This window comes from Struthio camelus, chromosome 5 (assembly GCF_040807025.1).
Source record: "Struthio camelus isolate bStrCam1 chromosome 5, bStrCam1.hap1, whole genome shotgun sequence".
In the NCBI taxonomy this organism is placed as follows: Eukaryota; Metazoa; Chordata; class Aves; order Struthioniformes; family Struthionidae; genus Struthio; species Struthio camelus.
Genome location: NC_090946.1, coordinates 66,047,421 through 66,073,206, shown reverse-complemented (window position 1 = coordinate 66,073,206; position 25,786 = coordinate 66,047,421). Strand labels below are relative to the sequence as shown.

At 39.5% G+C, this 25,786-nt stretch overlaps 1 protein-coding gene across 2 annotated transcripts; it reads right to left on the bottom strand.

Annotated features, from left to right (window-relative positions):
- Positions 1–5,907: 5,907 nt before the first annotated feature.
- On the bottom strand, positions 5,908–24,390 carry GOLGA5 (golgin A5). Of its 2 annotated transcripts, none has more exons than XM_068946869.1 (13): positions 24,235–24,390; positions 22,885–23,500; positions 19,870–20,082; positions 18,554–18,773; positions 17,881–18,004; positions 16,887–17,090; positions 15,523–15,693; positions 14,700–14,828; positions 12,662–12,760; positions 11,048–11,273; positions 9,683–9,788; positions 8,263–8,326; positions 5,908–6,576 (listed from the first exon to the last, which is right to left on the bottom strand). In XM_068946869.1, exons 2-13 carry the CDS (start codon positions 23,447–23,449, stop codon positions 6,496–6,498), a joined length of 2,202 nt encoding a protein of 733 aa, XP_068802970.1. In that variant the 5' UTR covers positions 23,450–23,500; positions 24,235–24,390; the 3' UTR covers positions 5,908–6,495. The 2 variants fall into 2 exon arrangements, with proteins under 2 accessions (XP_068802970.1, XP_068802971.1); XM_068946870.1 differs by lacking the exon at positions 24,235–24,390 and adding an exon at positions 23,714–23,811.
- Positions 24,391–25,786: the final 1,396 nt, after the last annotated feature.

The window sequence follows — 25,786 nt, the reverse complement described above, 5'->3', positions numbered from 1 at the left end:
TACAGCTTTGTTAGATACAGCAAATGAAAACTTCATTTTATTATCACAGGTCTTTATCAAAAACTCTTTTGCCCAATTCGTGGAATGTCTGGAGCCCACCTACCTGCTGCTAAAGAGTTCGGACTCACTTATTAGCATCCTCCTCCAGTTTGTCTTGAACAAGTATTCATGCAAATCACAATTTGTCTGGCTTGATTTGAATCTGCAAATAGCTAATTACATGAGAAGCTACCTACGCAGCATCAACCTGGAAAGAGTTAAATTCCAGCACAGGTAAGGTGATGGGTCAATTGCAAGACAAAACACCCATGTGTGCTTCTGACTCCTTGACTAGAAAAGCCTAAATCATAGCATGAAAAGGTCATCTTTTCTTTTCCCCCAAGAATTCTCTTACATGAGATTTGACCTGTTAGAATTTTAACCACATCATTAGCTGAGTTTATTAATCATAAATTAGCAGCTTTTTTTTTCCAACTCAGAAAGCGTCTTTGTGTTCCCAGCCCATGGTTTTTCCTCACCTTGACTCACTTATGTCTTGGAACTACTCAGCAATCCATGACTTCCCATGTTCTTCAATCTGCCTGTAGCACTGGCTACTTTCTCCACAGAGCTTGCACTTGTTTCTTGAGACACATAAGCATTTAAAGTCAAGTGATACTGGCAGAAAGCAAGGTTAGGTAGGAAGGACGTGAAGGATTATTCTTACTATTTATGGAATTCAATGGTGGGGTCCAGTATGCTGGGACAGCCAAGAGCCAGGTCTTAGAAATAAAAAATTTGTCAGTAGCCTGAAGTCAGGTACCCTTAGATACAGAAGATTACCTTTATGAGTGCATATTTAAGAGGAAACTATACACATACACCTAAAAGGATTATTGCTTATATGAGTGCATGCACATATATGCTGGTTACCATAATGTAGATAATTTTGTGACATAGGGCAAGATGGTAATGCATAGAGGACAGCAACTAAAATTCTAATGAGTTTTCTGTATTTGCAAACAGCTACTCTTAATAATTGCCTTATAATTTCATGGCTAAAATACCTAGCAACATATTCATGGCAAATTTTGCGACGAGGCTGCAGCTGTTCCATCAGGAAAGAAGGGAAGTGAAGAAATCCACTGTCTGTGGTAAAGCAACATCTGTTTCATCTACTCTGAATAGAAATTAATAGATTATTTACTGTGCAAGTCTGATTTCCCCCCTTGTTAATGTTATCTGAAATCAAGCAATAAAGCCGCTTCCTTTGTACAGGGTCTTGGTACACATATGACTGATCTAACACAGTAAATAAAGCACAGAGATCAAATATCAGCAAACCAAGATTGCAAGGAAGTTTGTTGTCACGCAAGGGTTTGGGACTAAATGGAATCTGAGAATTCACACAAAACCCTCTTTTACAGGAACTAAAATCTGGTACAGATTACCTCCGACTGGATATGTGCCAAGATTATCAGCATCTCAGAGAAATAGACCTTTTCCAGGCTACAAAATATCATGAAAAGAGTAATCTCACCGTTACTATCAATTGCAAGCTTTGCAGGTCTTGTTCAGGCATTAATTTAATAACTTTCATGCCTTAATTCACTCTTAAAGCTTTGGATCCACAGCTCCCCTCTCAGTTGTATTTTTGCAGCCAGAGCCTTACACAGCTTTGGGGCAGGAAAGACGACTTTTGTGATCCAGTAGCTCTTTACACAGGCCACCAACCACACTTGGGGGGCCTAAAAAGTAAACTCCTAAATCCATATTTCGGAATAAGCATGCAACACCTTTCTTTCTGTGTCGACAAATTTCTGAGCCTTAGCTGCCCATTAAATCTGGTTGCTAGAAGCTTTGGCTGTGTAAGACAGTTTCCAGCAGCGCTAACTGTTCCCCTTGGGGTCAGTGACCAAAGTCCTCCTCGGTTTAACAGGAACATGGGTATTTCCACAACGTACATATAGCAGAAGCTGCTTACCTTACGCTGTCTGCAATACCCAGCCAGGGCTGTGTATAGCAGAATGGGGCCCTGCCTATTTATCGCATGCTGCATTGCAGGCAGAGCAGTTTGGACTTGCGGGGTTTCATTTAATTTATTGCCAGTTAACCCAAACTTTTGATCACCGAATCAGGTAATAAGAAAAAAGAAAACAAGCAGTTGAACAGTTGGAAAAACACCTTTCCTCTCCCTTCCCTAGGCTCTACTTGAGCCAAACACCTCTCCTCCCCCTTTCTTAGTCTCAGTTCCCCGTGCTTTCGCTGCGGGCTACACCGCTTCCCTTCCGATGCCTTCGGGGAGGTGACGGGTGGTGCAGGAGACTGGGCTCCTGCGCATAACAGTCTTTCTGCTGCTCCTTGCTTCTTACTCATTTTCCTCTGCTCCAGCATGCGTCAGCCCCCGTCCCCTGGGGGTGTCCCTGCTTTGGCACAGGGTAGCACCTTCCAAGAGCGTGTCGCCAGCCGTGTTCCCAGCAGCGTGCCCTGCCACACATCTCCCCGGCGTGTCACCAGCCCCTTGTGGCTGCTGCACTTCCTTACATCTGCCCGCACCGGGGCGCCACGCACTCCCTGCTGGGCCGCGGTGCTGTCGGACGACGAGCTGCTTGCACAGCATCAGAGCAGGTTGGAGCACGGCCTCCCTGGAAAACCTTAGCTTCGTGTATTTTAACTACCTCCTCTAACAGCTAACAGGTGGACAGATGCATCAAAGGAAAGTACCAGAAAGCCTGTGCTCCCCTCCCGTTCCTGGGCTCACCTAGCTCTGCCACAGGCACACCTCTGGCGGCTCGTTCGCTTGTGACCGTTGGGAATTCTCCAGAGACGAGAGAGAAGGATTGCCTACTAAAAAAGGAAGGTTTTATTAGACCAGTTAGTTCTTTAAATAGATGAAATTCTATTTGTGCACAGGGGTAAGAGTGAGAGCATAGGAACGAGAAGAGTTTACGAATAAAAAGAATTTAGAAACCGCTCTCCCCGAGCTCACTGAAACCTTGCAGGCATGTCCTGACCTCTAGGCACAGCTTCAGCCAACTCACCAACTTGCTGCAGTTCAGGAAGCTGGTGCACAGAAAGCTTCCTTTGCATCACTTCGGAAAGCTGGCTGGCTGGCTGCTCCTCGGGCAAACTCTCTCCACCGCAGCAGCCCGTTCTCCTCTCGCACCGTACCCTGCAGAAGCTCTGCCGGCTTCTCTCCCTCAGCCAACATCATCTCTTCCCAGAGAGGACAACTCCTCTCACCCCCTTCCAGAGAGGGGCACATAATGCAGTGTTTCTCTTTGAACGTAACACACAAACTGAGCGCAAATGGAAAAATCAGAGCCTATCAACCTTTTCTTCATCATTTTTCATCTTTTTGATTCATTCAAGGGATATGCTTCATACTCGGACCAGTCCTAGAAAGAAGGAAGCGAAGCAGGACTTTTCAGCCACGCAGTAGTCTATGCTGCTTTCAAGAACATGTGATATTTCAGCTGAAAAAAAGATTATTATTTTCTATGAATTGTGACCATTTATTTCTGGTGCTGGTTATAGAGCTCGGAAAGATAGGGGCGGCATTTATTAAAAACAACAAAAAACCCACAACCTCCCCCCTACCACCACTCTAAATCACTCTCCAGGTCGATGAAATCAAGTAGTTTAATCGTCCTACAACAGTCCCTAAATAACAGACTTAGCACTTGGACTATCCTCCTGTCACTTAAGATAATGGCTAAAAGAAGCTTCTTGTTCACTCCAAAGCCATCTGTTCAGTAAGGCAACCTCATGACACCATTAATAGTTGCCTGTTGAGACTATGTTCTTATGTGACCCTTGACCTGTAGTTGTAGCACACTTGGCAAATCTATACAGATGACCTCAGAGACCAAAATTGCTAACCTGAGGCAGGAAGTGTATCTTACCATTTTACTTCAGTTTTGACATTTATATTCAGATAGACTCCATTACACATCTTGTGCATTCTTGCACTGCGTCATGCAGCTTATTAACATCAGTTACAGGGGAAAAAAATCCAGCGTGCTTAAACAAAAGTTTTAAGGAGTAGTTCTTCATATTCCTTGTATAGCTCTGAAATAGTTAACACTATAATAAAGGCCTTTCACGTTCTTCTATGATTTAAAGAGATCTTGAAAGGTGTTTACTGTAATATAAGGTGTTAACTGTAATATAGCCTTAAGTGGCACAGTAGCATTTGTTTCCTCATCCCACGTTACTTTCCACGATGAACAGCCCTTTGTCTGGCAAGGAAGTCTAATTCAGAATTTGCCTCCTTCCAGACTTTTTAATGGGCAAAAAGACACTGTTTCACAGCTTGTTAAAACTGCAGCTTTTTTCATTTAAACCTAACCAGATACTCTCCTCAAAAGGTCATGTACCTCTTTTACAAGCACAACAAAAGGAAAAAGTTAATACATGGTAAAGACGGCAACTGAAAAAAAAGGATGCTATGTATCATTGCAAGGGCAATCCAGCAGCATCTCAAGGACAGTTGTCATTGCTACGGTTTCTACTGTCATTTCACAAGTGTTTTTTTTTATTCTCACCTCTAAGACATTGCATGGGTCAACACTAAATAAGCCCAAGTCCATACTGGAAGGCAGGGGTGCAGGTTAAAGACCAAAGTCAGTAGGAATCTTTTAGTGCTTACTTGCATAGAATTTCTATCATTAAAGTTGGAGGAACTAAAGAAAAGAATAATAATCTATGACAAAGAATACTACAAATACTGTTTTAACTTCCATAAGGAACAAAAAACAAGCATCAGTGAACTTAAAGGGAAGACCTCTACCAAAACAGGAGGTTGGGGGGGGGGAGGGGGAACTTAAAAAAATAAAAGAGAGGAGAAAGGGAGATGGAATAGATGTGCAGTAGGTGTGATGTTACCAAAGCTATGGGGGCTTATACCACTAAGAACATTCCCACAAAATTTTCACACTACACTGGAGTTCCCAAAGTGCTGCGATTTAGTGGTTTGGGGTTTTTTTGAATGTTTTTTCATTTTTTTTTTTAAATGTATCTGTTTAGAAAAGGATTTTACAAGTGTCGTTACATTACCTCCTTCTACAGCAGGCAGCTCTCACTAGGGTTCAACAGTGGCTTTAATAACAAAATTGAAAAGAAAACAGGCAATAAGAATTAGGAAAAGTGCAGCAAATATGACAGAGGGTAGGGACACATCATAAATGCTCTTTTATTTAATTCATCAAAACATTTCAGGTTTCACTGCAAGATGTGAATCAGAGCAGCAATACAGTCATGTGTCTACTGTAACATTTCCATAGGTGTTAGCATGACAGACCTCATGCATAGGACTAATGCTTAAGAGTGTTCAAGTCGCATGAAAACTGAACCATAACCATTAGAGCAGGAGTGACAAATTACTTTGTTATCTTCTCATGACTCAGCTTTGAGCACCACACAAGGAAACAGATTTCTTGAGGAAAGAATAAGTGACCTTGTATTACTGTACTAATGTATCAAGAATTCATAATTACAGAATGCCACTGTAATGACAGAACTATTACAGTAGGTTTGATTTGGTCTCATGGGTCACGGAGATAAATATTTGATGAGGTTTGTTTACTAGTATATTTGGTAAATATCTAGCCATGAGAGATTTTTGCAGTTGTTATAGATTTTGTACAGAAATAGCATTAAGTACCTAAAGTTTTAGAAAATAAATATTTCAACAAATATAAGATCTGGTTAAGACATCTAGTAATGAGGGAGGCATATAACAAAATGCAGTTAAAATAAGTACATTTCAAGTGCAAAAGAAAATACCATTATTTCTAAAGAGCTCAAACCTCCTTCCTTGAAACCTTCTCTCACTCTCTGATAAAGCTAAAATATCAATCATTAAATAGGCAATCCCACTGTTTAGCTGATAGGGAAGATTCATCTGTTGCACTGAAAGTACAAAGCTCAGAAGAATACATAATATTTTATTTTTAAACTTATTTACAAAAAGATATTGCACCAATCCATTGTCATTTTTTCAGTTTAACATGTTAAAGAAAAGCCTATTTACAAAGTTAAAAACAGAAGTGCAAAAGCAGACTGAAAGAAACCAGAAAAAGTTTATTTAAGTTCCTAAGTACAGTTTGTTACCTGACTTTAGCCCACGTCCAGTATGACCTAAAATAGTTTGTACCATATATATACCTGTAACTTTGGAAATCATTGCATTTCTCTGTAGGTACAACTCTTTTTTTTAATTTTTTTATTTTAATTTTTTTATTTTTACACTAACCATCAGAAGGTTTATGCAAAATGTAAAGGCTAAATTTAGCTTAACAACCATATTTCTCCAGGAAAATGATACAGTGTTAGGCAAATCGAAAAAGCTACATAGTATTATACTTATATTAAAAAGTAGTGATAAATCAGGCATGATGGCTTTCATTCTTCCTAAACAAGATGAAAGGTTTGCTGATATTTCAGGACTGATCATTTTAAGTACTCTGCCAGCCAGCGTACTTTCATTAACACAGCATATGCTCTTGTCTCAGTCTATCTGCCACTGGGACCATCATGATGCATTTCTGGTGAGTAGGTAAGTAGAACAATCATGACCCAGAGATGAAGCAATGCCTGGGAAAGGAAAATAATTACTTTATCAGCACTGATCATCATCAGTTAAAGTAGCAGTAAATATGTCAGTGCAATCGAAAAAAGCTAGTCTTGTAGAAATATTTCATTAAGTTTTTTTTAATTTTATTTAGTTACTCCTAAAAAGTAATTCTGATTTGCAAAATGAAGTACTGAGCCACATTCTGAAAAAGCCACCTACAGAACCAAAGTTTTTACGTAAACGGGAAAAAAAAAAATGGAGCCGCTTTCCTACAGATTTGTGTTCTCTGCCCTCTCTTTCCTTCCATCCCTGACTAACTCCAGGTGCTCTCTCTGACATCCAGTCTAGCCTACAGACAGCAGATTAGGTGATCTGTCTAGAGTAACAGGTAAGCTGCTGCTCCTGTGCTGACTGGCTGATACTAGACAGTGTAAAACAGCCAAGCTGTGCTTGCCTTCTCCTCAGCAGGGGTACTAATTTAAGTCTCTATTCTCTACTGAGACATTTCCATGAACTTTCTAGGAATGACAATTTTCATTCAAATTTGGCTGAAATGATCTAATCAGAATAGAAGTTGCTGGGGATATAGCAAAGGAGATAACTGACAGAATATATAAGCCACATTTCCTTAAAAAAAACAGGCTAGTGATAGTCATAGTCGTTAGTGATTAGTCAATAGTCATAGCTAAGTTTCCAGCTATCCGTGACTTTCTTTGTTGAATAATAAAATCTACCATTGACTGCCCAATATAGGGCTCCTATGCAATAACTATTGATTTTCAGTTTGAATAGTAGCTTAGGCAGTAAAAATCTTTAGAGTTTTGGTACAAAGCATTTTATTCACATAGTGAGAAATCTAAGTCATGAATAGGAAGAAAGAGAAGATAGGATTTATAAACAGCCCTGTTCCTTCCAGTACTTAACAAGGTGGAAAAAGCAATTGCAGGGGAAAATTGTAGTTTCCTTTATTTATGTGTGCCTGCCAGCTTTATATCCTGAAATAGGGGCAGCTGTTCTCAGAGATTCTACTTAGAAGAACTATTATGCCTTCTCAAGCAACATGTTTTCTTTCATTTCAAGGACTCAACTAATCAAGTATTCTCAAGCAGGGTAAACTGCACACCTACCTTCCTGCAGATCACTTCAACTGACAGATATCTGCCCTCCAGTGGAAAAGGGAGGAAATTCAAGAAGTCTGACAATCTCACCTAACATGGATGAGCAACTTTCTACTACTTGGTAGTAGTAGAAAGATCTAGCAAGAAAAGATTTGCATGGTACTTTTTCAGCCATCAGAAAAGTGCAACTATTAATCCCTGAACAAATGTGAAGAGCCCAATATTAAAAAAGGTATTACAAAAGTCAATTTCCTAAATTCAGCGGACATAGATCATAGTCAGTGTCATTTTGTATTTTAATCCTCACTCTACTTTCGCAGTCTTTTAAAAGGTAGTTGCATAGATGCCTTTAAGACTTCCAAACTAAGAATTCAGGGGCAAACTTAAACAACTTCACCAAGCAACTTGATTCTAAAATACTGTTATAAGCACTATTTAGTCTACTTCAAAAAATACACTAAGCTATTAAAAGTTAATTATATAGCCTTTTACTTTTAAATATCAAATGCCTTTCAGTTTATCATTTATCGGATAAAACTGCTATAGAAATCTCACATTATCTTCTTACTATAAAGAAAGCTTACTCACCATATAAATGATTACAAAGACTCTTGCTATGGGATATCGCCTTAGGAAGATTCCCAGACGAATGCTACACAAGCATAAAAGAAAAATTAAACGCATAAGTTAACGCTGGGTAATAATGCCTGTTCCTTTCATTTTAATCACTACAAACTTATAAATATCAGCTAATGTTATAGACACGACTTTCTGTATTTCTGACTTTAATTTTACTTCTTGTATTCAAGGCATTCAAAAGAGTAAGAAAATTCAGAATTCGACCATTAAACATACTCTCCTAATGCTTTTCTGCTCATGTGCTAGGGTCAGGCTTTGTGAAAAAGAGCTAAAACTCTCAAAGAACTGTACAGGCATTTTAAAACTCAAAGGAAAAAAATCCCAACTCTATATTTGTCAAATCTTATGACTCCAAAAACTGTCATGAATACTGATTTTTAAAGATATTTAATGAATTAAAACCTTAGATTCCTTTAAAAAGGAAATAGATCACTGCTGTTCTTGCATTTCATTAGATTACAGCAATTTCCAATTCTACTGCAACAGCACTACAAAGTATACTGTATTAGATGTGTGCACTGTTGTTCAATAATATTAATTATTAAAAAGCATGGTCATACAAAAGTGATTATGATACTGCCAAATGAAGTTTAGTACTAAAGCATCACATACATTAGGCCCCTAGTCATGGAAATACTGATATCACTCACAATGAACTTAAAGTACCATGGAAACACAAAGGATATTTTGTCAAGATATCCTGCTCTCCAAGAAAGAAAAAAATAATACTTAATTTTGTTTCCTACTGGTATTTGATACAACCCTTGGAAAAGATTTTTCATTGTGAATATTGACAGTGAAGTGAGAAAAGAGATTAAAACAAGTTTTTTGGTAGATTCAGATTTCCTTTTGTTTACTAATTTCTAGAACAGAGTATCTTTTCTGTAAGGTAAACAGCTGTACTTGGTCAGAACACAGCATCTTGTCTCCAACAGGATGCCTAAACAAGACTAAAAAAAGACACAGGATACACCCCAAGCATAGATGATACTGCCCCAGTGATACCCTCATACAGTCTCTATCACAGACAGAGTCAAAAAATCTGAAAGCAAAAAACGTGAAACTTGATAAGGGAAAAGGTTAGCTTTTTGCATATAGTCTGATGATCCTGCTATACCAATCTACACAACACAAAAAGAGTTAACTGTTTAAACAAATTACTATAATTTGCTAAAGCCCAAGAATATTTCTATCGCAGGAAAGCACAAGTGATTTAAGTCAATGTTTAAGAATTTATATTGTATTCAATATATTGCTTCATTATTTACTTTTACCTTGATACAAGCAATTCCAAAGAGAAGCTGTACCACTTAGAAAACCGCAAAGGAGTCCAGTAACGAAGAAATGTATTCTATTAGGCCACTCTTACCTAAACTGATCTATACTACTAGCAGCTTTGCGAACTCTCCCATACACTCCTGCCATGTTAGTGTCCACATCACTAAAAAGGACAGGAACGTTCCGCATACGAGCACCTATTCAAAGAGGGAGGGGGGGAAAAAATTTCTTCAGGCTAAAATCAGCTAAGTTGTTATCCAAGTAAAACAAATTGATAGCATATAGCCTAAGGATATATAAAAATAAAATGCAGTGACTCATGCAGTTTGTAAATTTTACTGAGGGTAAAAGAATACAATGCGAGGGTAAGATTACTGACAAACATAAAACTAAGTCAAACATATCCTGAACTTACTAAATTTTTAAAACTTATTTTAATTTACCAAATGGATATATCTTGGTATGCAACTCCATTAAGTGGAAAACATAGCAGTTTTAGCTTTTTTGTCACTTCTTAAGCATATAAAATAAGAATTTTGATATTGTTGCATTTTTTCCATTTGCTTGCATTTGTCATACAGCAAAACATCTGATAGCATTCCTGATACCAATCTGTATTTCCAAGTCTTTTGACTATTTAATTCGTTAATATGTATCAACTTTATTTAAGTCAGATGCCATCCTTGCGCAACTAAAATTATATTTACTGGATTTAGCTAAAAATAAGACTCAAAAGGAAGCACATTTCAAATTTCTAGTTCTCCTGTCTTATTCCTTTAAAAGTCTCTCATTCATTAGCAAACAAACAGAAGTCTGAACTGTTACTTTATACGTCTTACTAATTGTGTTTTGTGTTAAAAGGCAGTTACCACATACACCCAATTACAAAATTTGACTGTGAAAAGTAACATCTTAAAGGCATGCATCAACTACTGAGGTTCTCCCAGTAACACAGGATGAACTCTGCACAGTATAGGTGAACGAACCTCTGCAGAACCACCATATTATCAAGCTCCTTTTCAAGAAAACAGAAAGGAGACAATTGACCTCAACCAGAATTCTGATCAACTCTCAAAAGGCAGTTTCACACTCTCGGTCACCTCCCAAATCCTTCCTATGAGAAGGCGACACTTAAACCTTATTTGTGACATTCAGCTTAAACCCACAAAGACAGTTTTATTTGCAGCTGTAACAAGTTTTGTAAATATGATGATTCTAATACCGCCACAGTACTGAGAACTCAAGACGAAACTGGCTCTATTAAATTTACTTAAAGTAACCTACACACAAAAGCAGTTTGACTATTTTTCATTATAGTACCTGCTGTTGAATAGACCACTGCCATGAACTACTTATTTTCAGGGTTTCTTTTCTCCTTATAAACTCAAAGCATTGGGAAATACAGAAGTCTGAACTGCATAAAGGACAGTTTTATATATCGTCTTTCCATATTTACCTTCAGGACCATCAATTCCTGCCATGTTAATAGAAGGTCCATTAGCACTAGTGCCTTGGATAGCCTTAAGCTGCTGCTCAAGCCGTTCCAGTTGATAGACAAGGGAGTTTTTCTCCGTGCTAAGGCTCTCTAGCATGGTCTGCTTTTGAATAAGTGTTTCTGTCAGCTGATGAAGCCGATTTTCTAACTCGGTCTGACTACTACTACTCAGAGCCTTGTTTGTGAGCTTAAAAAAAAAAGAAAAAAAAAGAAACAGAAAATTAGAACATTTTCAAAATCTGACTGACGTGACATATTACAAAATTGCTATGTTCAAAAAAAATCTATCCTCCTTCAAGATCCAAGTTAGCACATTTTAGAACTTTCATAGGATAACAGGACCAAAACCATCACCAATGAGCACAACAGAAGAAACTCAATTTCAACAGTTGCTAAAACAAGATTAACAAGATTAACAAGATTATTAAACAAAAAACTAAGTACCAAGACAGAAAACATGACTGGGATAACAAATAGAAACCGCAGGAAGGAGAGGAAACGAAGACATCACGAATCATGTCATCCAACTTGCAGAAAATATTTCAAGCAAACAGGAATCTCCAGGTCAGACATATGGGCAGGAACTAATCTATTTGCTACGAGGTTAGAAATGAGCCACCTGTAGCATCGTACACCACAATAATGCAGCTTCAAAGACAGGACAATGGAATCAGCAGGAACCAGTGGCAGTGAGACAACACAAATATTCAGATGCAATGGGCCAGGGCAAGTAGGAGGTAGCACTACCAGGAAAATCACCTGCCAATAGTTTTGGGAAATTTACATCACAATACAAACAGTTTCCAAATTCTCTGATACCATATCTGCACAGCTGATCATACTGGACTCTAGACTATTAATTTCTTTAAATATAGCCTATTTTTTTATTATGCTGTCCTAGATAACCTACATAAAACAAAACTGATGCCTCCTTGCTGCCAAAGGAGGATACGGGGGCTGCCAGTATCAGAAGGTCCCAAAACAGATTTGACTGATTCAAGGAAAACATGTCTATAAATGTGCTGAGGGGAGTAGGCAGGGACGCTCTCTCAAAAGTCCATATATACAACTGTGGATGCTGAGGGAGCGTTAGAAGAAGCAAAGAAAGTGGCCAGGCTCACAGGCTGTCTCCACTGCCACTGTCTGAGAAGGCAGACTGGGCTAGACAGATCACTAGTCTGAGTCAGTAAGACGTCTTATGTTCTTATACCTAATTAAAAGGATCTTTGCAGAAATAGCTATGACCCAGTAAAACTCCAATGACTTCTTTCGTTTTCAAAAAGAAAAACGGTGACGGAGCATCTGCCCACCAAGTCTAGTTTGGACATAGGTTGTCTTCTTTTTCCCCACGTTCAAAGACGAAAGCAGATGCAATTCTAAAATTAAGCTACTATTTACTATTTCATTGTTCCCTTCCTGCATTCTTCCCAGCTCAAAACTGTCCTTTGTATTGAAAGTACACTATAGCCCATTAGTAGAGCCTTAACATTTCTTTTTTACTTTTAAACCAAATTAATAATTCTAATTGTGAAAACTTTCATGATTCAAAGTTTATTTTCTGTACAAACACAGTACCTGATTTCTGAGCTTCTGAATTTCTTCCTCTCTGTCTTTTATTCTGCTCTGCAAAGTATTTTTAGTTCGATACAACTCTTCCTCAGTATAATGGAGTTCCTATGAAATTGATTAAAATCACAAATAAAAATTTTATAAATGTATGTATTTTGAGAGACATTCCGTTATCCAGGCTTTCATACTAGAACAGAAGACGACAATATACCACCGTCAAATATAAACTGAAATTGAACCTCAGTTAAAAGTGCCTGATTTTCAGATGTTAGGAGAGGGGGAACTAGGAGAACTGAGTACGAAGGCAGAACCTCCAAGACTACCAAACTCTTCTGTGAAGACTGACCTAATGCAAATACTAATCCCAACTAGTTTACTTATAGCCATATAATTTCATTTGAATCATGATTTATCTTCTTAATACTCTCACCCTTAACTATATTGCTATCTTAAGAGGATGTCAGTACCAGACCTTAACAATTAAGCAATACTCTTAGGGAATCTGCATCCCTAAAATAAAACTGCCAATTTAAGATATATATATTTTTTAAGTTTTTGAAAAGCTTGGTGTACCTATTTTTAATTCTGTGTATTACAGGGGTCTTCCCTTACAGTTTAGGATTAACATAATAACGGGGTGGAAGGGGAAGTAATAATAGGAATGGGCCACTGACTGCAGCAAATCTAACCATAAATCTTGTTACTCACATGATTTAGTAGCTATTTTAGCTCCTATTTAAGGATCTACCATGCTTGTTTTCAAATCATTGTACCATTTCAGCTACCAGCTGCCACAGCAATCAGACAAATCATATTTCCCCTTCAAACCATCAGATATACCAGAAATAATACCTCTACTTATTTTCAGACTCAGAAATCTTATAGCAATAGCTTTAAGAATAGACCCCAGAAAGAACAAGCTGCAATTGTATTAAGCATCAATGCACACAATTACTTTAAAAGCACATACACGTGTGTGTAATTAAAAGGAAAATTTCATTTTCTGTAGCATAACTGATAATACCTACCTCCTCCCCTTTTATTTTATTTTATTTTTTTTTAGCTTCACCTCACTTTTTCTATATGTAGTGTTGACTTAAAATATACACCTCAAAAGGACAGAGGTAAGAAGATACAATCTACCATCTGCTTTGATATAATAAACATTAGCTCTCCATCAAGAGCAGACTTGGACTTCTGCCTTTTAATTAGTTCAAGCTGCTAGCATCTCATTAAAATGTAATATTCTGAAAGGACAGATAATCCTGTAAGATAAGTTGTTCCCAGCAGGTACAGCATACTCTTCTGCTTTCCTCATTACTAATTCTCTTTTACATGAGCTTCTTTCTTATAGAGGAAATTCTTAGAATGGTTCAAAGCATGATCTGATTTCTACTGAAGAATTAGTTTGTCTACACTAAATATGAGAGCGGGCCTTTTTACTCTTTTTAGCACAAAATTGCTGAAATCAAAAGGGAGTTTGCTTAAAAAGATGACACAACATGATGAAATTCGCCAATACCGTTTTATTTGTCTTACAGAGCAGTTTGGGAAGGGGATTTATAAGGGGTTTCAAAAAATATTTATATGAATATGGTATTACAATATAATATTAATTTAGAGCTAAATTCTATGTATTAATTGGGTAGAGGAAGTCCCATAGTAACCACTTTTGGTATTTAACTTTCTTGATACAAATGTTACAAATATTACTGTAGCCACATTCTTTGACTATTTCTCTGCTGAATAAGGTTTAATCATGCTCAATCCCAAGCATTTCCTAGGGTCATGTTTATTTTTTTAATAAGCCAATGAGAACTCCCTTCACCAGGGATATCCAGAAGGCCTTTTCCACTGCTTATTAGTGGTTGACCTTTGTTTGAACTAACAACGTTCATTAACCTTTCAGTGAACTCTTTTCAATACTATAAGAAAAATAAGTCAAACAGTTTATAAAATATTCTCTTATTAAGCCAAATAGTTTACTATTGACAACACTACATGGAGCCTAAAAAAGACCAATCAGCTCTCAAGAATTCCTTACCTGTTTTTGCCTTTCTAGTTCAGCCTCTGCCTCCTGCTTGGCCATTTTATGTGCTGCTATTTGCTCTTGTAGATCTTGAAGTTGTTCTCTTGCTGACTCAGCTTCACTTACCTGCTGAGTCTCCATATCCTGAAATGGACAGAAACATTACCATTTCATCAACAATCAAACAATACTGCAATCTGTTACAGATAATACCAAAAAGTTACATCTGCAGTACTGCTTCCAAGGGAAAGGAAGGTCAAGATAAATTAAATAAATGACATTTGATCATTTTTATATATATATATATATAATATTTTTACTAATATATAGTAACAGAAGTTTTAAAACTGCATTTTGTAAACAGAGAAGCCTCCAACTGACCACCTTTTCCCTCCTACTGTACACAGGCTAAAATTGTAGAAAGTAAGCTTGCATGTGAATGCTGGGCTGAGCCAGTTATAGAAGCAGATGACTTAGAGACCATAGCTGCTTCAAGGATTAGCAGCCTTTGCAGAAAAGGATAAACATGATCTATACAGAAATCACCAGACTTGTTTGGAAAAAAAAGCTTCCTTAAAGAGAAGCATATAGCAATAAGGGAAAAGAAAAGTAGTACATATAGCATCCCTCCCACCATCTTAGGCCTGGCGGATGTTGTGAGGGACAATGAAGAAACTGGGTATCTAGAAGCATTTGTCCCACCCTGAGCACCCTGAGCAAAAGTTGGCTTGCTTTAATAGCAGGTCAAATAAACATTAGAGGCAACAGCCCTAAAATACGAGAAAATAGTCCATTGTGCATGGTTAACTACATTACATCTATGCGTAACCATACCGACCTGCAGCTCTGTTCTGAGCTGTTGTATTTGCCCCATTAGCTTTTGCATTTCTTCTTTCTGAGTGTCTCGTTCATGTTTCAGTTCTTCTAGTTCCATCGTGCTTGCAGTATGGTTATCCAGACCTTCAATACCCGAGCCTTCTTTTAGGCTGTTTATCAACTTTTCTTTAGACTAAAATAATAAAGGAATATATTATTTATGGCAGTATTTAACAAGTGCTCAACTTGAATCTGTCAAAATAATTTTGTTCTAAAATCCAGAGACACAAAGGAAAAATGCTGCTTTACTTCTTTTTCCCCGACTAAGGATCATATAGAGTTTAAGATCAAAACGCTTCCTACTGATCATTTTTCTAACCTCCTATATGCCATGTGACTATTGATATTTATTGAAAGCCTGTGTTATCTGTGGAAAAGAATAGCTTTCTCTTTAAAAGTGCCTGGAACGTTAAACATGTCATGCATAAAACTTCTCTAATGTGATATGGAAAGTCAGAAGACAGATACTATCAAACACTAATGATAAAAGCTCACTCCCTTTCAACTCATCCTTTCTTCTGCCCACAATGCCAAAAAAGAACCAAATATAGCAACACCTCTTCTGGGGAAGCAGAATGCCCCTTTTCATTTACCAGAGTCAACCTCATGTTCACTGATATCTGTTCTTCTTATAGTTACCATCATGATTTCAACACTATCCTTGCATATTAGGCCAAATCAATTATTCTAAACATTGGCCTTTATCTTTAACATTGGATTTTTGTTCATAAATGTCAGCACAATTAGCCAAATTAGACTTTGGTACCTTTGACAGCTTACGTAGCATAGGACTCTGCACACAATACCGAACTGTGCCGCTGTTTATACAATGCTGATCACATACTACCTTTCAGAATATATAAAAATATTTGCTTTGGTTTACACCTAAGTACGCACTACACACTGCTTTTCAGTCTCAAGCAGAACAGACCAATCTTCTTGTCAAAAGAACACTGGATGCAGAAAAAATTGCAGGTCACAGCTGTTTATTTGCTTGCCTAAGCTCCGATAGTTGGACATGGAACACACTGACAAATACTGCACAATTAAGCACAGTGATTCACTTGGATCTTTCTTTAAGTTCAAGATTGGAACTTGCATTCCAACTACTTAACTCAACCTGAAAGCTTACATTTTAGAGCTATAATATGCAGACTGGTAGGTATTCCATACAGATCATATCATGAACATATTATAAAAGACATGCCCCAAAATATATTACTGGTCACATGAAAAAATTAAAATTACACAAATTACATGAAATATAATACCTTCAAAAACTAAATGCGCACAAATTAAACTGGATTTCTTTACAGAAATACTTACTTGGAGTATGCGAGTAGCTTTCTGTTTGTAGTCTGTCAGTTCTTGTTTTGCAGTTTCTAGGTGGTTTTTAGTTATTTTGACTTGCTGCTGAAGTTCATCAGCTCGCCTCTTTTCATCTAAATATTTTCTTTCTGCCACAGTAATCCCTTCTGCCAATTTCTGACGCTCAGCTTCCATTTTACTTAGACGAGCCGCAAACTCATTCTATTAGTAATAAAAAACAATACCTTGTGTTTAGCACAATCACAACTTTAACCTAGAAAGGAAAAAAAAAAAATTTTAAAGCAACACTACAAGACACAACACTTCAAGTCTGCCACCTCCAACTTAAAGATATGTTAGTGCTTTCTATGTGGAAAGAAATCTTGGTAGCTTACGTCAGTACTAAATAAGATAAGTAAACATATGCATTTCTTTCCCTCACCAAAAATGCGGTTCCTCCTATTTATGCATACATTTGGCAAACAAAAAGCAAGCTTTTTTTCGAAGTTTAATTAAACTTAAATATGGCAGCCTAAAGACTGCCAACAACAATTTTCCAAGATAGTATTATATATAATAAAGGCCAGACCAAGTACGGAAGGCAAAAAGATCTCTAGCAGGATCATGAACTCCACGTTTACCATAACAGCGATCACCCTGCTTAATATTAAAATTATGTATTAAAATAGTGTGTGAGGGGAAACTACATGTCATGGAAAATTAAATTGATTACTGATTTAAAAATAATTTTAACATTAAAAATAGTTCAAAAAAGCAACAAAAACTGTCAGCATTACTTCTCAAAAACTTTTAATCACAAAGTTTTCAAAATAATATATAAAAAGTAAAGTAGCCTCACAAGTATATTTAGTGCAGCAGCAGATGCATTCTACCAAGCCCTTGGTACCCTGAGCAGGAACTGAAGTCAAGGGAAGGAGAGAGCAGTTAAAAATGTCATAGATCTAATCTCAAAAACAGATTACGAAAGTCTTCCTTAGGCTTCATGTCTAACCTGCATTTGTTTGTAACTTTCTTGCTCTCGCTTCAGTGTGGAGTCTGCATCACGCAGCCTCTCTTGAAGAGTTTGCAGGGCTTGATTTTGCAAACTGCTCCCTTCACTGTGGTCTTGTATTATCCTGAAAGAGTGATACAGACATTAATTGAAAAGGAAGAAACCTAGTATGCTTTTCCAGGTAGAAACATGACTACCTGCTTTTAAGATTCGCCTTGAAAATTTACTCAACTAATTATCAGACATAGCTGGTTACAGGCAGGAGACATGGAGTTAGTGACTCATGCAGTCCCTCCCTGTCCTATATTCTCATATTCAATTGCAGATACATATTCCAGTGATGAGATTAAGTCAGAAGAGTCTTTATATTTGTGGATAAGTGAATGTATTTTTGAAGACAAACGTTTACCCTGAAACCTTCAGTTACAGGCCTATTTCACAAATATAAATACATTATACAAAAGGCATTTCAATAATCGGGTGACAATTGCCCTTATTTAATATGCATTGCCTGTTCCCACTGTCAGTTATGCTTTAATAGGCTCAGAGGAAACTTTAATGCTGGTATTCAAAATCTTGTTACAATAAATAAATCATTTTTCTTCTTAAAAAGTCCACGCTTTCTACCTCGAGATTTCAAGCCTATTATTATTTGCAATGGGTTACGAAATACCGTGATTTTTCACTCTGCAATGCTTCCAAAGCTTCTGTCCGAGTCCTTAAAAGCTGATCAGCTTCTTGCAATCGCACTTTTAGCACAGCTAGCTGGGAATCCTTGGCACCAACAGCTTCTGTGAGATCATCAACTCGAGCTTGAAGTTCTTTAACCATCCTGTCACTCTTTGAATGGTCAACACTCCATTTTTCGACCCTCTCCCGGGATTTGTTTAACTCTACAAAGTAAAAAAGTTTCTTAAGGATTTTAAAAGTAGATATTACAAGGTGTTACAAGTGGTTAGGCGGTATAGGTCACTTTCTGTAAAGAAAGAAATTAAATACAACCAAGTTCAAGTAATATTGAAACTTTAAGCGCTACCAAGGAGTAACAAATGCCAGACTCCGGCTGTCAGAGCACAGCCCGTAAAACTTTGCATGTGATCTCAAAACAGACATTTTCATTCTGTGTTACACAGCTGATAAATTTTACCTGCCCCACCCCTCACAACAACCTACTGTTGAGTAGTCCTGCGTGAGCAAACAGTTGGAAAGCTCTGCATAAAGCGTCTAGTGCAAATCAACATGACAATAAACTAAACCTGAAAAACAGTCAGTAGAAAAATATATCAGTGCTAAAAGAGTACCTGAATAATACCTGAGGCTTTTTTTTTTTCTTTTTTTTAAAAAAAATCAAGCATTACATATTAGTCTTCAATGAAAGTTAAAATTCTCTGGCTAAAACCACACAGATACTTTGAAAAAAACGCAGTCGCTCAGTTGTGGCTCTAACAGCAGCAGGTTGCTATATTTAAATGATAATTTAAAGGTTTTCATACATTCACATTTTTCACGTTGTCATTTCATTTGGCTGTGAGAAATCTAGTGAAATCAAACAAACAGTAAGTCTTGTATTTTTGCTGTTAGTTTTTTTGGTGTCAGACATCACAGCCTACAGCTTCGAAAGTAGTCAAATTTCAAGAATTTCAAGGAATTTACTCGCTTAAAAATTACCATTTTGCAGTGGCCTTTAAAAAGCATGAAAAATATTTCACCTTTGCTACATTGTTTTATTAAGATCTAAATTTTGGAACAAACTGGAGTTGACTGCATCACTTTAATCAACATTTGTGCTATCTTCATGAACAAGCCTTTCAGTCTCTCCCAGCTCATTATTCTGAATATCAAGAATCATTTTACTTGCCAAGTCATACACGCAAATGTAACTAGATAGATTTTGTTCTAAATATAAGACATTAACACAGAAGTAGCATTATTTTCTATTTTACTAGCATTTTAGTAATATGTTAAAGTTTAGTTCCCAAACTGTAGTACCTTCTTGCGTTTCTTTGCATCTCTGAATTAATGAAGCCATTTCTTGATTTAAAGATTGAACTTCATTCCGCAGCAGCTGATTCTCCAGGCGAAGATTGGACAGCTCATGAGGTTTGAAACCATCATTGGCTGAAAGGCTAGGATTAGTTACTGCACTTGGTGATGAGCCATCCACTTGTGCTCCCAATCCAGAATCTGAACTGTCTGGAGTTTCTGTACAGAAAGATGCAAGTTAGAACTAATATCTATCCATAGATAGGCTTAATATAAACAGCAAACCCATGTCCTGCATCAGTTGTTAAAAGCATTTAATGTTCTAATAAAAAAAGTCAAAAGAGGTTCTAGTGAAATGGAACACTGAGTTGCTTCTCCCAACAGACTTATACAGAATAGAACATTATACAGTTCGTACACATCATGCAGCATCTTTGTTAAACCAGCAAGACAGACATGGAAGTTATAAAATTTCTTATGACATTAATGTTAAATTTACCATTCTAAAAGGTTAATATTTCTCATGACTATGCTGCCCAGTTGGAAGATACTAATCTCGTCACTGGAAGATGAGAGAGTAATAGAAGCCATCAGATATAGACAGCAACTAATGCAATTTTTCGTAAAAGTTCATCCTGGTTTTCCATTAAGATTTAGACTTCAAGGACATAAACTGTATTAAGAAAAATCTGTTCAGGCGACTATACCTTGTCATTTTGATGTCAAACCTAAACATAGCCACACAGCTATATATGTTTTAATTACCTTTATGTTAAGAAGCCTTTTAAAGAATCACTTCAATCAAAACATCCTCTTACTGATAATTCCGCATAAAACAATAATTCCCTAGAAATATTTTTAAAAGCACTTTTACTATAAAAAAAACCCAGTGATTTAAAGCAGGAGGCTACAGCATGATTTTCTTTTCTCTAGTGAACAAAAATATAAGGTACAGATCCTCTGTCAAACTATTCAAAGCTGTCTGCCTAGAGAAACTGTAGTTCTCTAGATTATGGAAATAAAAATACAAACTCTATTTTCTAGCTTAGAACCTTTGTAAGAACAGTAAGGGAACTACTGACAGTAGTCTGAACAACAGTTCCTTGCAGGCTGGGGGAAAAGACCCTGCTCTTTCCCAGCACACACAAAGACACACAGAGAGCTTAGTGGATTACTGCTGTCCACTCTAGCAGTGTTGTTTCCAGTGTGCAGACAACAGGAAGCTTTGCACCAGTGTTAATATAAAACAACACAGCATGCAATAAGTGAACAAGGAGGTGAAGTATTCTGTTTGAATTCTGTATATCTCAGATAGGTAACTGTTGAAAATCCATTGGAACAGGCTGCAAAATTTTCAAAGAAAGAATGCAGTTTAGCTGTCACCAGGTTATTTACCTTACCTTGTGATTACTAACCCACAAGCTTTATCTTCCTTGTTACCACTGCAACAGTTCATACCACCTAGTGCCCTGGGAGCTGGGACAGGCTATAATTTGGAACAATAATGTTTCAAAGTAACAGCAGTGGCAGCAAGATTCGTTCCAAACTTTTTTCAATCTCCTTTCCTATTTAAATGGTTATAAGAAGTATTATTTCCTTCCTTTTAATTCATTTACACAATTTCCAAATCATCAGACAATATCAGACACATATAATCTAATATGTGCTATAAATGGCTAACTTCTTGCTTCATGAACTTTGGTAGCCTCTTGAGTTTTCCAGACAAATGAGGATAACATCTATAGCAATGTACACAGAGTTATGCCAAGGTTTTTTGTTTATAGCTAAAAGACCATAAGCTATTTCAACAGAAGTTATACAGGACATTTAAATTACACAGGCGTACATACGAATTTTGAAACCCGCGTGCTCAAACTTTATGTTAAAATTGGGGGCTTCCTTGTTCATCAGCTCCAAGAGGCAAACTCTGCTCAAAAATCCTGAAAAGCAAATTCAATATACCACACTGAGGAAAACAACTATGCTCCTTAAGCATCAATTCCTAAGGTAGTGTATGCCATATAGCTCCGGTTTAACATATTTAACTTACTATTATTATTAAATATTATTGAAAAGTTACAGAGCCAGCAATACAAAGATATTCACATCTTTAGAAATAATCTCTTTTTACTTTTACAGCTTTTCACTGTACTTAACACAGTAAGTCAAAAACGGCACTTGCAATGCTTTACACGTTCAAAATACTGAAGAAGAATTAAATTATTCTTACTACATTACTAGCAAACAATATGAACACTTGCTTCCAATTTATAGAAGCAACAGCAAAGTGGTAGAGCATCTCCAAGGACAGAAGATAGATTGGAGAGCCAGATTCTGAGAAGACAAAATTTTGACTTCTCAGACACATTCTCCTTGGTATGAACTCGAAAATGGCCTCAGCTTTTGAATGGTGGTTTTTGTCTGGCCTGTAAGCTGTTTCTAGAGTTTGGATTTAGACTGAAGTAGTGAATTACTTTGGGTGAACGTGAGGGCCTCGTTTATCCAGCTCTCTCACACCTGTAGCTCTACAACAGCTTATCCACATCCAAGCTCCCACTCTGTAGGTCAAGCAAGCTTGACAGTTTACCCCTCTCTCACGGTGGAATAAAGAAATTATCTCACTCAGTGCATGGGTCAAGAGCCAGCACCATCTACCAGTCGGTGCAAGTCACTCATTGCCTTACGTGGAAACAGTGCAGGGTCCCTGAATGCTGGGACACATGCAGCAGCACCAGAATCCATGCTTCCGAGTGAGAATGTTATGCGTGGTGTTATAAGGTTAGGTCATAATTCAGGGAAGGCAAGGCGAGCAGCAGTTATGTGGAACAGTAAGAGAAAAAAGGATTTAGATATTAAAGCTATTCAGCGCGTAAAATTAGCATGATACCTAAGAGTGTCCCACTGATGAAAAATATTGAACACCCTGCTGAACTGCACACATTTCACATTACTACAAAGCCATTACCCTCCTTAGCCACACCTGGATTTTAAATATCTCTAGAGTCAATGCTACTTAGCTACCATTGCCTTGGCTCCTGGTGGAATTATCTTCAGTAGTTTTTGCACTCTGTGTACTAGTAGACACAGAACTAATGCTTGAAGTCCGAGAGTGATTCTGAAGAACAGCTGCCTTACTCTTCTCCTTTTTAGAGTCTATCTTGCCATTGGGCTCTTTCTCAGAACTGTTGAGAAAATCAAATAGCAACTCATCATCAGGTTCAGACTTTTTTCTTCTCACAAACTGTGAGGAAGGTCTGGGTGTGGAAACACTTTCAACTGGAGAAGCAGCCTCCAAAGACGTCCTACGTGCTGGTTTAACGTTTGCTGTTCCTGCTAGGATTGTAGCCTTTTGATGTTTAATATTATCAGCTGCTGAGGAGATGTAGGCTGCTTTGGATGACACCTGATATTTCAGTTCTCCAGTATGCTTGTGCAATTCAGAATATTCAGTGGCAGAGTCCAAATTCTTATTATCATATACTGCAGTGCTTGATGTGTCTTTTTTGCTCAGGGCTGATGCAGCTCCTTGATCAACTCTGTTGAGGAGATCCTCTGCCTTTCCAGCAAGATCAGCAAGCCAAGACATGGTAGATGTCTGCTTATAAGTTCTACAGAATTAAAATTCCAGGAACATGTGCTGCAAAAGACACAGAACAATTATAAATCAGGTGTTGTTAAGCTAAAACGCATGTGCTGCCTGCAGAACTGTTGTGTTAATCTCTTAGTGCTATAACTACGTGAATACCTTTGTCCTACTTGCTTCATACTCCAGCACTTAATATAAGGAATGGAACTGAACTAAATCAGATCTGTTTCTTAAGAAAAAGATACAAAAACTAGGCTTACCTACCAGACCATCATATCTGCTATTGACCTCAGAAGCTGCTACTGAGTGTCCAACCTGCTAGCCAATCTGCAGTGACCACGAGAAATAAGGCCCGATTGCACCTGACAAAACCAAACTCAAGTCGAAGAGGAAAAGCAGTCGGATGCTTATTACAGGAACAGATCAGAAAGAAGACGTTTGTCCGGCAGATTCCTAACCTGGGACAGCCAGAGGGACTCCTCCCCAACACAAACTGCGCAGCCTGCAGTCTCACTGGCAGGAGGAGCCCTACACGCCTTCCCTGGCACCAAATCCTGCCGGGCCACGTAGGCGACACCCCAGCTCCCAGGAGGGAGCCCTTCACCCCAGGACGCAGCAGCCTGGCCGAGGGGCCAGTGTCGGGCGCAGACACGCCAGGATCCCACCGCGGGAAGGGGCAAGGCAGGGGCGGCCGCGACCCCTGCCCCGCCCCCGGCCCGGCCCCCTGCACCCCCGGGCCTCCCCTCAGCCAGGCGCCCCGTCCTGGCGGGCCCCGAGAGCCTCACCTTCTCCCAGGGCGGGGGCCGGCGGAGCGGCGGGGCCGGTCGCGCGGCGGCGGGCGGCGGTAACGGCGAGGCCGCAGGCCGGCACCGGCGGCACAACCTCCCCCCGCTCCACTTCCGGCAGACGTGGCCGCCTTCCGGGGCGGCGCGCGCAGGCGCGCGGGGAGCGCCCGGACGCGCCGCGCCCCGCCTGCCGGGCGGGGGGCGAGGCAGAGTGAGGCCCCGCCCCGCCCCAAGCCCCGCCCCGACGCGAGCCGGCGGGGTGGGGGGGGGGCAGAGCAGCGACCGCCGCCTCGCGCGCCTGGCTCCGCCCCCTGCGCCGCCGCGGCCGTTGCGGGGGGCCGCGGGGGAGGGGCGGGCGGCGGTGTTCGCGCCCCCCGTCAGGAGGCGGCCGCCGCGGGAAGCGGTGTCCGGCCCCTTTCAGCCCTCTGCCGGCTCCGCCGCCGGGGCCGCGCCGACGGTCCCGGGGCTTGTGGCGGCTCGCTGAGGGCGGGCAGAGTCCCCGGACGTGTATTCACGCGAAACGCGTGCCGGGCGTGGGGCGGGCTTTTCGCCGCCCGCGGCTGTCGTGCACTTGCGCCATCTGAGGGCAGGAGGAGCTCCAGCCTTGCAGAAACGGCCTCAGCGGCTAGAGGCAGCTACAGCCTTGTCTTGGCTATCCTCGCGCGTTTTAAGGAGAATGGTCTATAAAAGGCGGCGTGGCGGGTGCGCATCGGCTCGCTCCACAGCCCTGGTGGAGGCGGCCGCCTTGCCCCAGCCCGGCCGGGGCCGGGGCCGGGGCCGGGGCCGCCTCCGGGCGCCGTCAGCGCGGGCCGGGCCGGGGCCGCCCTGCTCCTCGTCTCTCCTTCCAGCGTCAGCATGCCAAACTGTTAACACCGGCTTGCAGGGAAAAACACCTCGGCCTCGGTCCTGCCACTGCATCGCAGGAATTTGGGCCAGAAGGAACTGCACGGGGCTTTTATGCTCAGTTTTGGGGAAGAGGTGAAGAGGGGGCGCCGGAGGATTTCCTCCTGAGCTGTGAGAAGAGAAGGAACGCGGGACCAGCAGGACATAACCCTAGCACAGTAATTACAAATAACTAAAGGTGTTCGTTTAACCTCCTGTGAGGATACAACAAACTGGATACCCAAAACTATTATCAGAAGCTTTGAAGCCCAGCTTCACCCTTATCCTGTTGTAACAATACTCCACAAACATCTATGTCCTGTACAATAACACTAATACCTCCATGTTCCCGCTGAAAATACTTGAAAGATGCTCTACAAGCAAAGGCAACTCTTATTTGGGGAACACATGAATATCCCAAGGTTGTCTGAACCTTTTTTTAAAGACACGTTTCACAGAGGAAGTCATGACTAAGAGAAGACATTGGACTAGGTTAACAGAAGGGTTTCTCACATCACTAGGGATTCACTTATATGAGAATATCCTGGGGCTCCCATTGATTGTTAAAGAGATAATCTAAGCTCTAAACCCCTGAGTTTTTCAGTCTTCAGTTTGCCCTCCATCAAAACTCTCAGGATTTTCTGGGGCTCTTTCCTGATGATCAGTTCAA

Excerpts from the sequence above, each read along its gene's own strand:
- GOLGA5 (XM_068946869.1), bottom strand. The coding sequence starts at position 23,449 with ATGTCTTGGCTTGCTGATCTTGCTGGAAAGGCAGAGGATCTCCTCAAC. Across the intron at positions 17,091-17,880 it reads AAAGTTACAAACAAATGCAG|AATGAGTTTGCGGCTCGTCT; the intron begins GTTAGACATGAA and ends TATTACTAATAG. Across the intron at positions 11,274-12,661 it reads TTCAGAAGCTCAGAAATCAG|CTCACAAACAAGGCTCTGAG; the intron begins GTACTGTGTTTG and ends TTTTTTTTTAAG.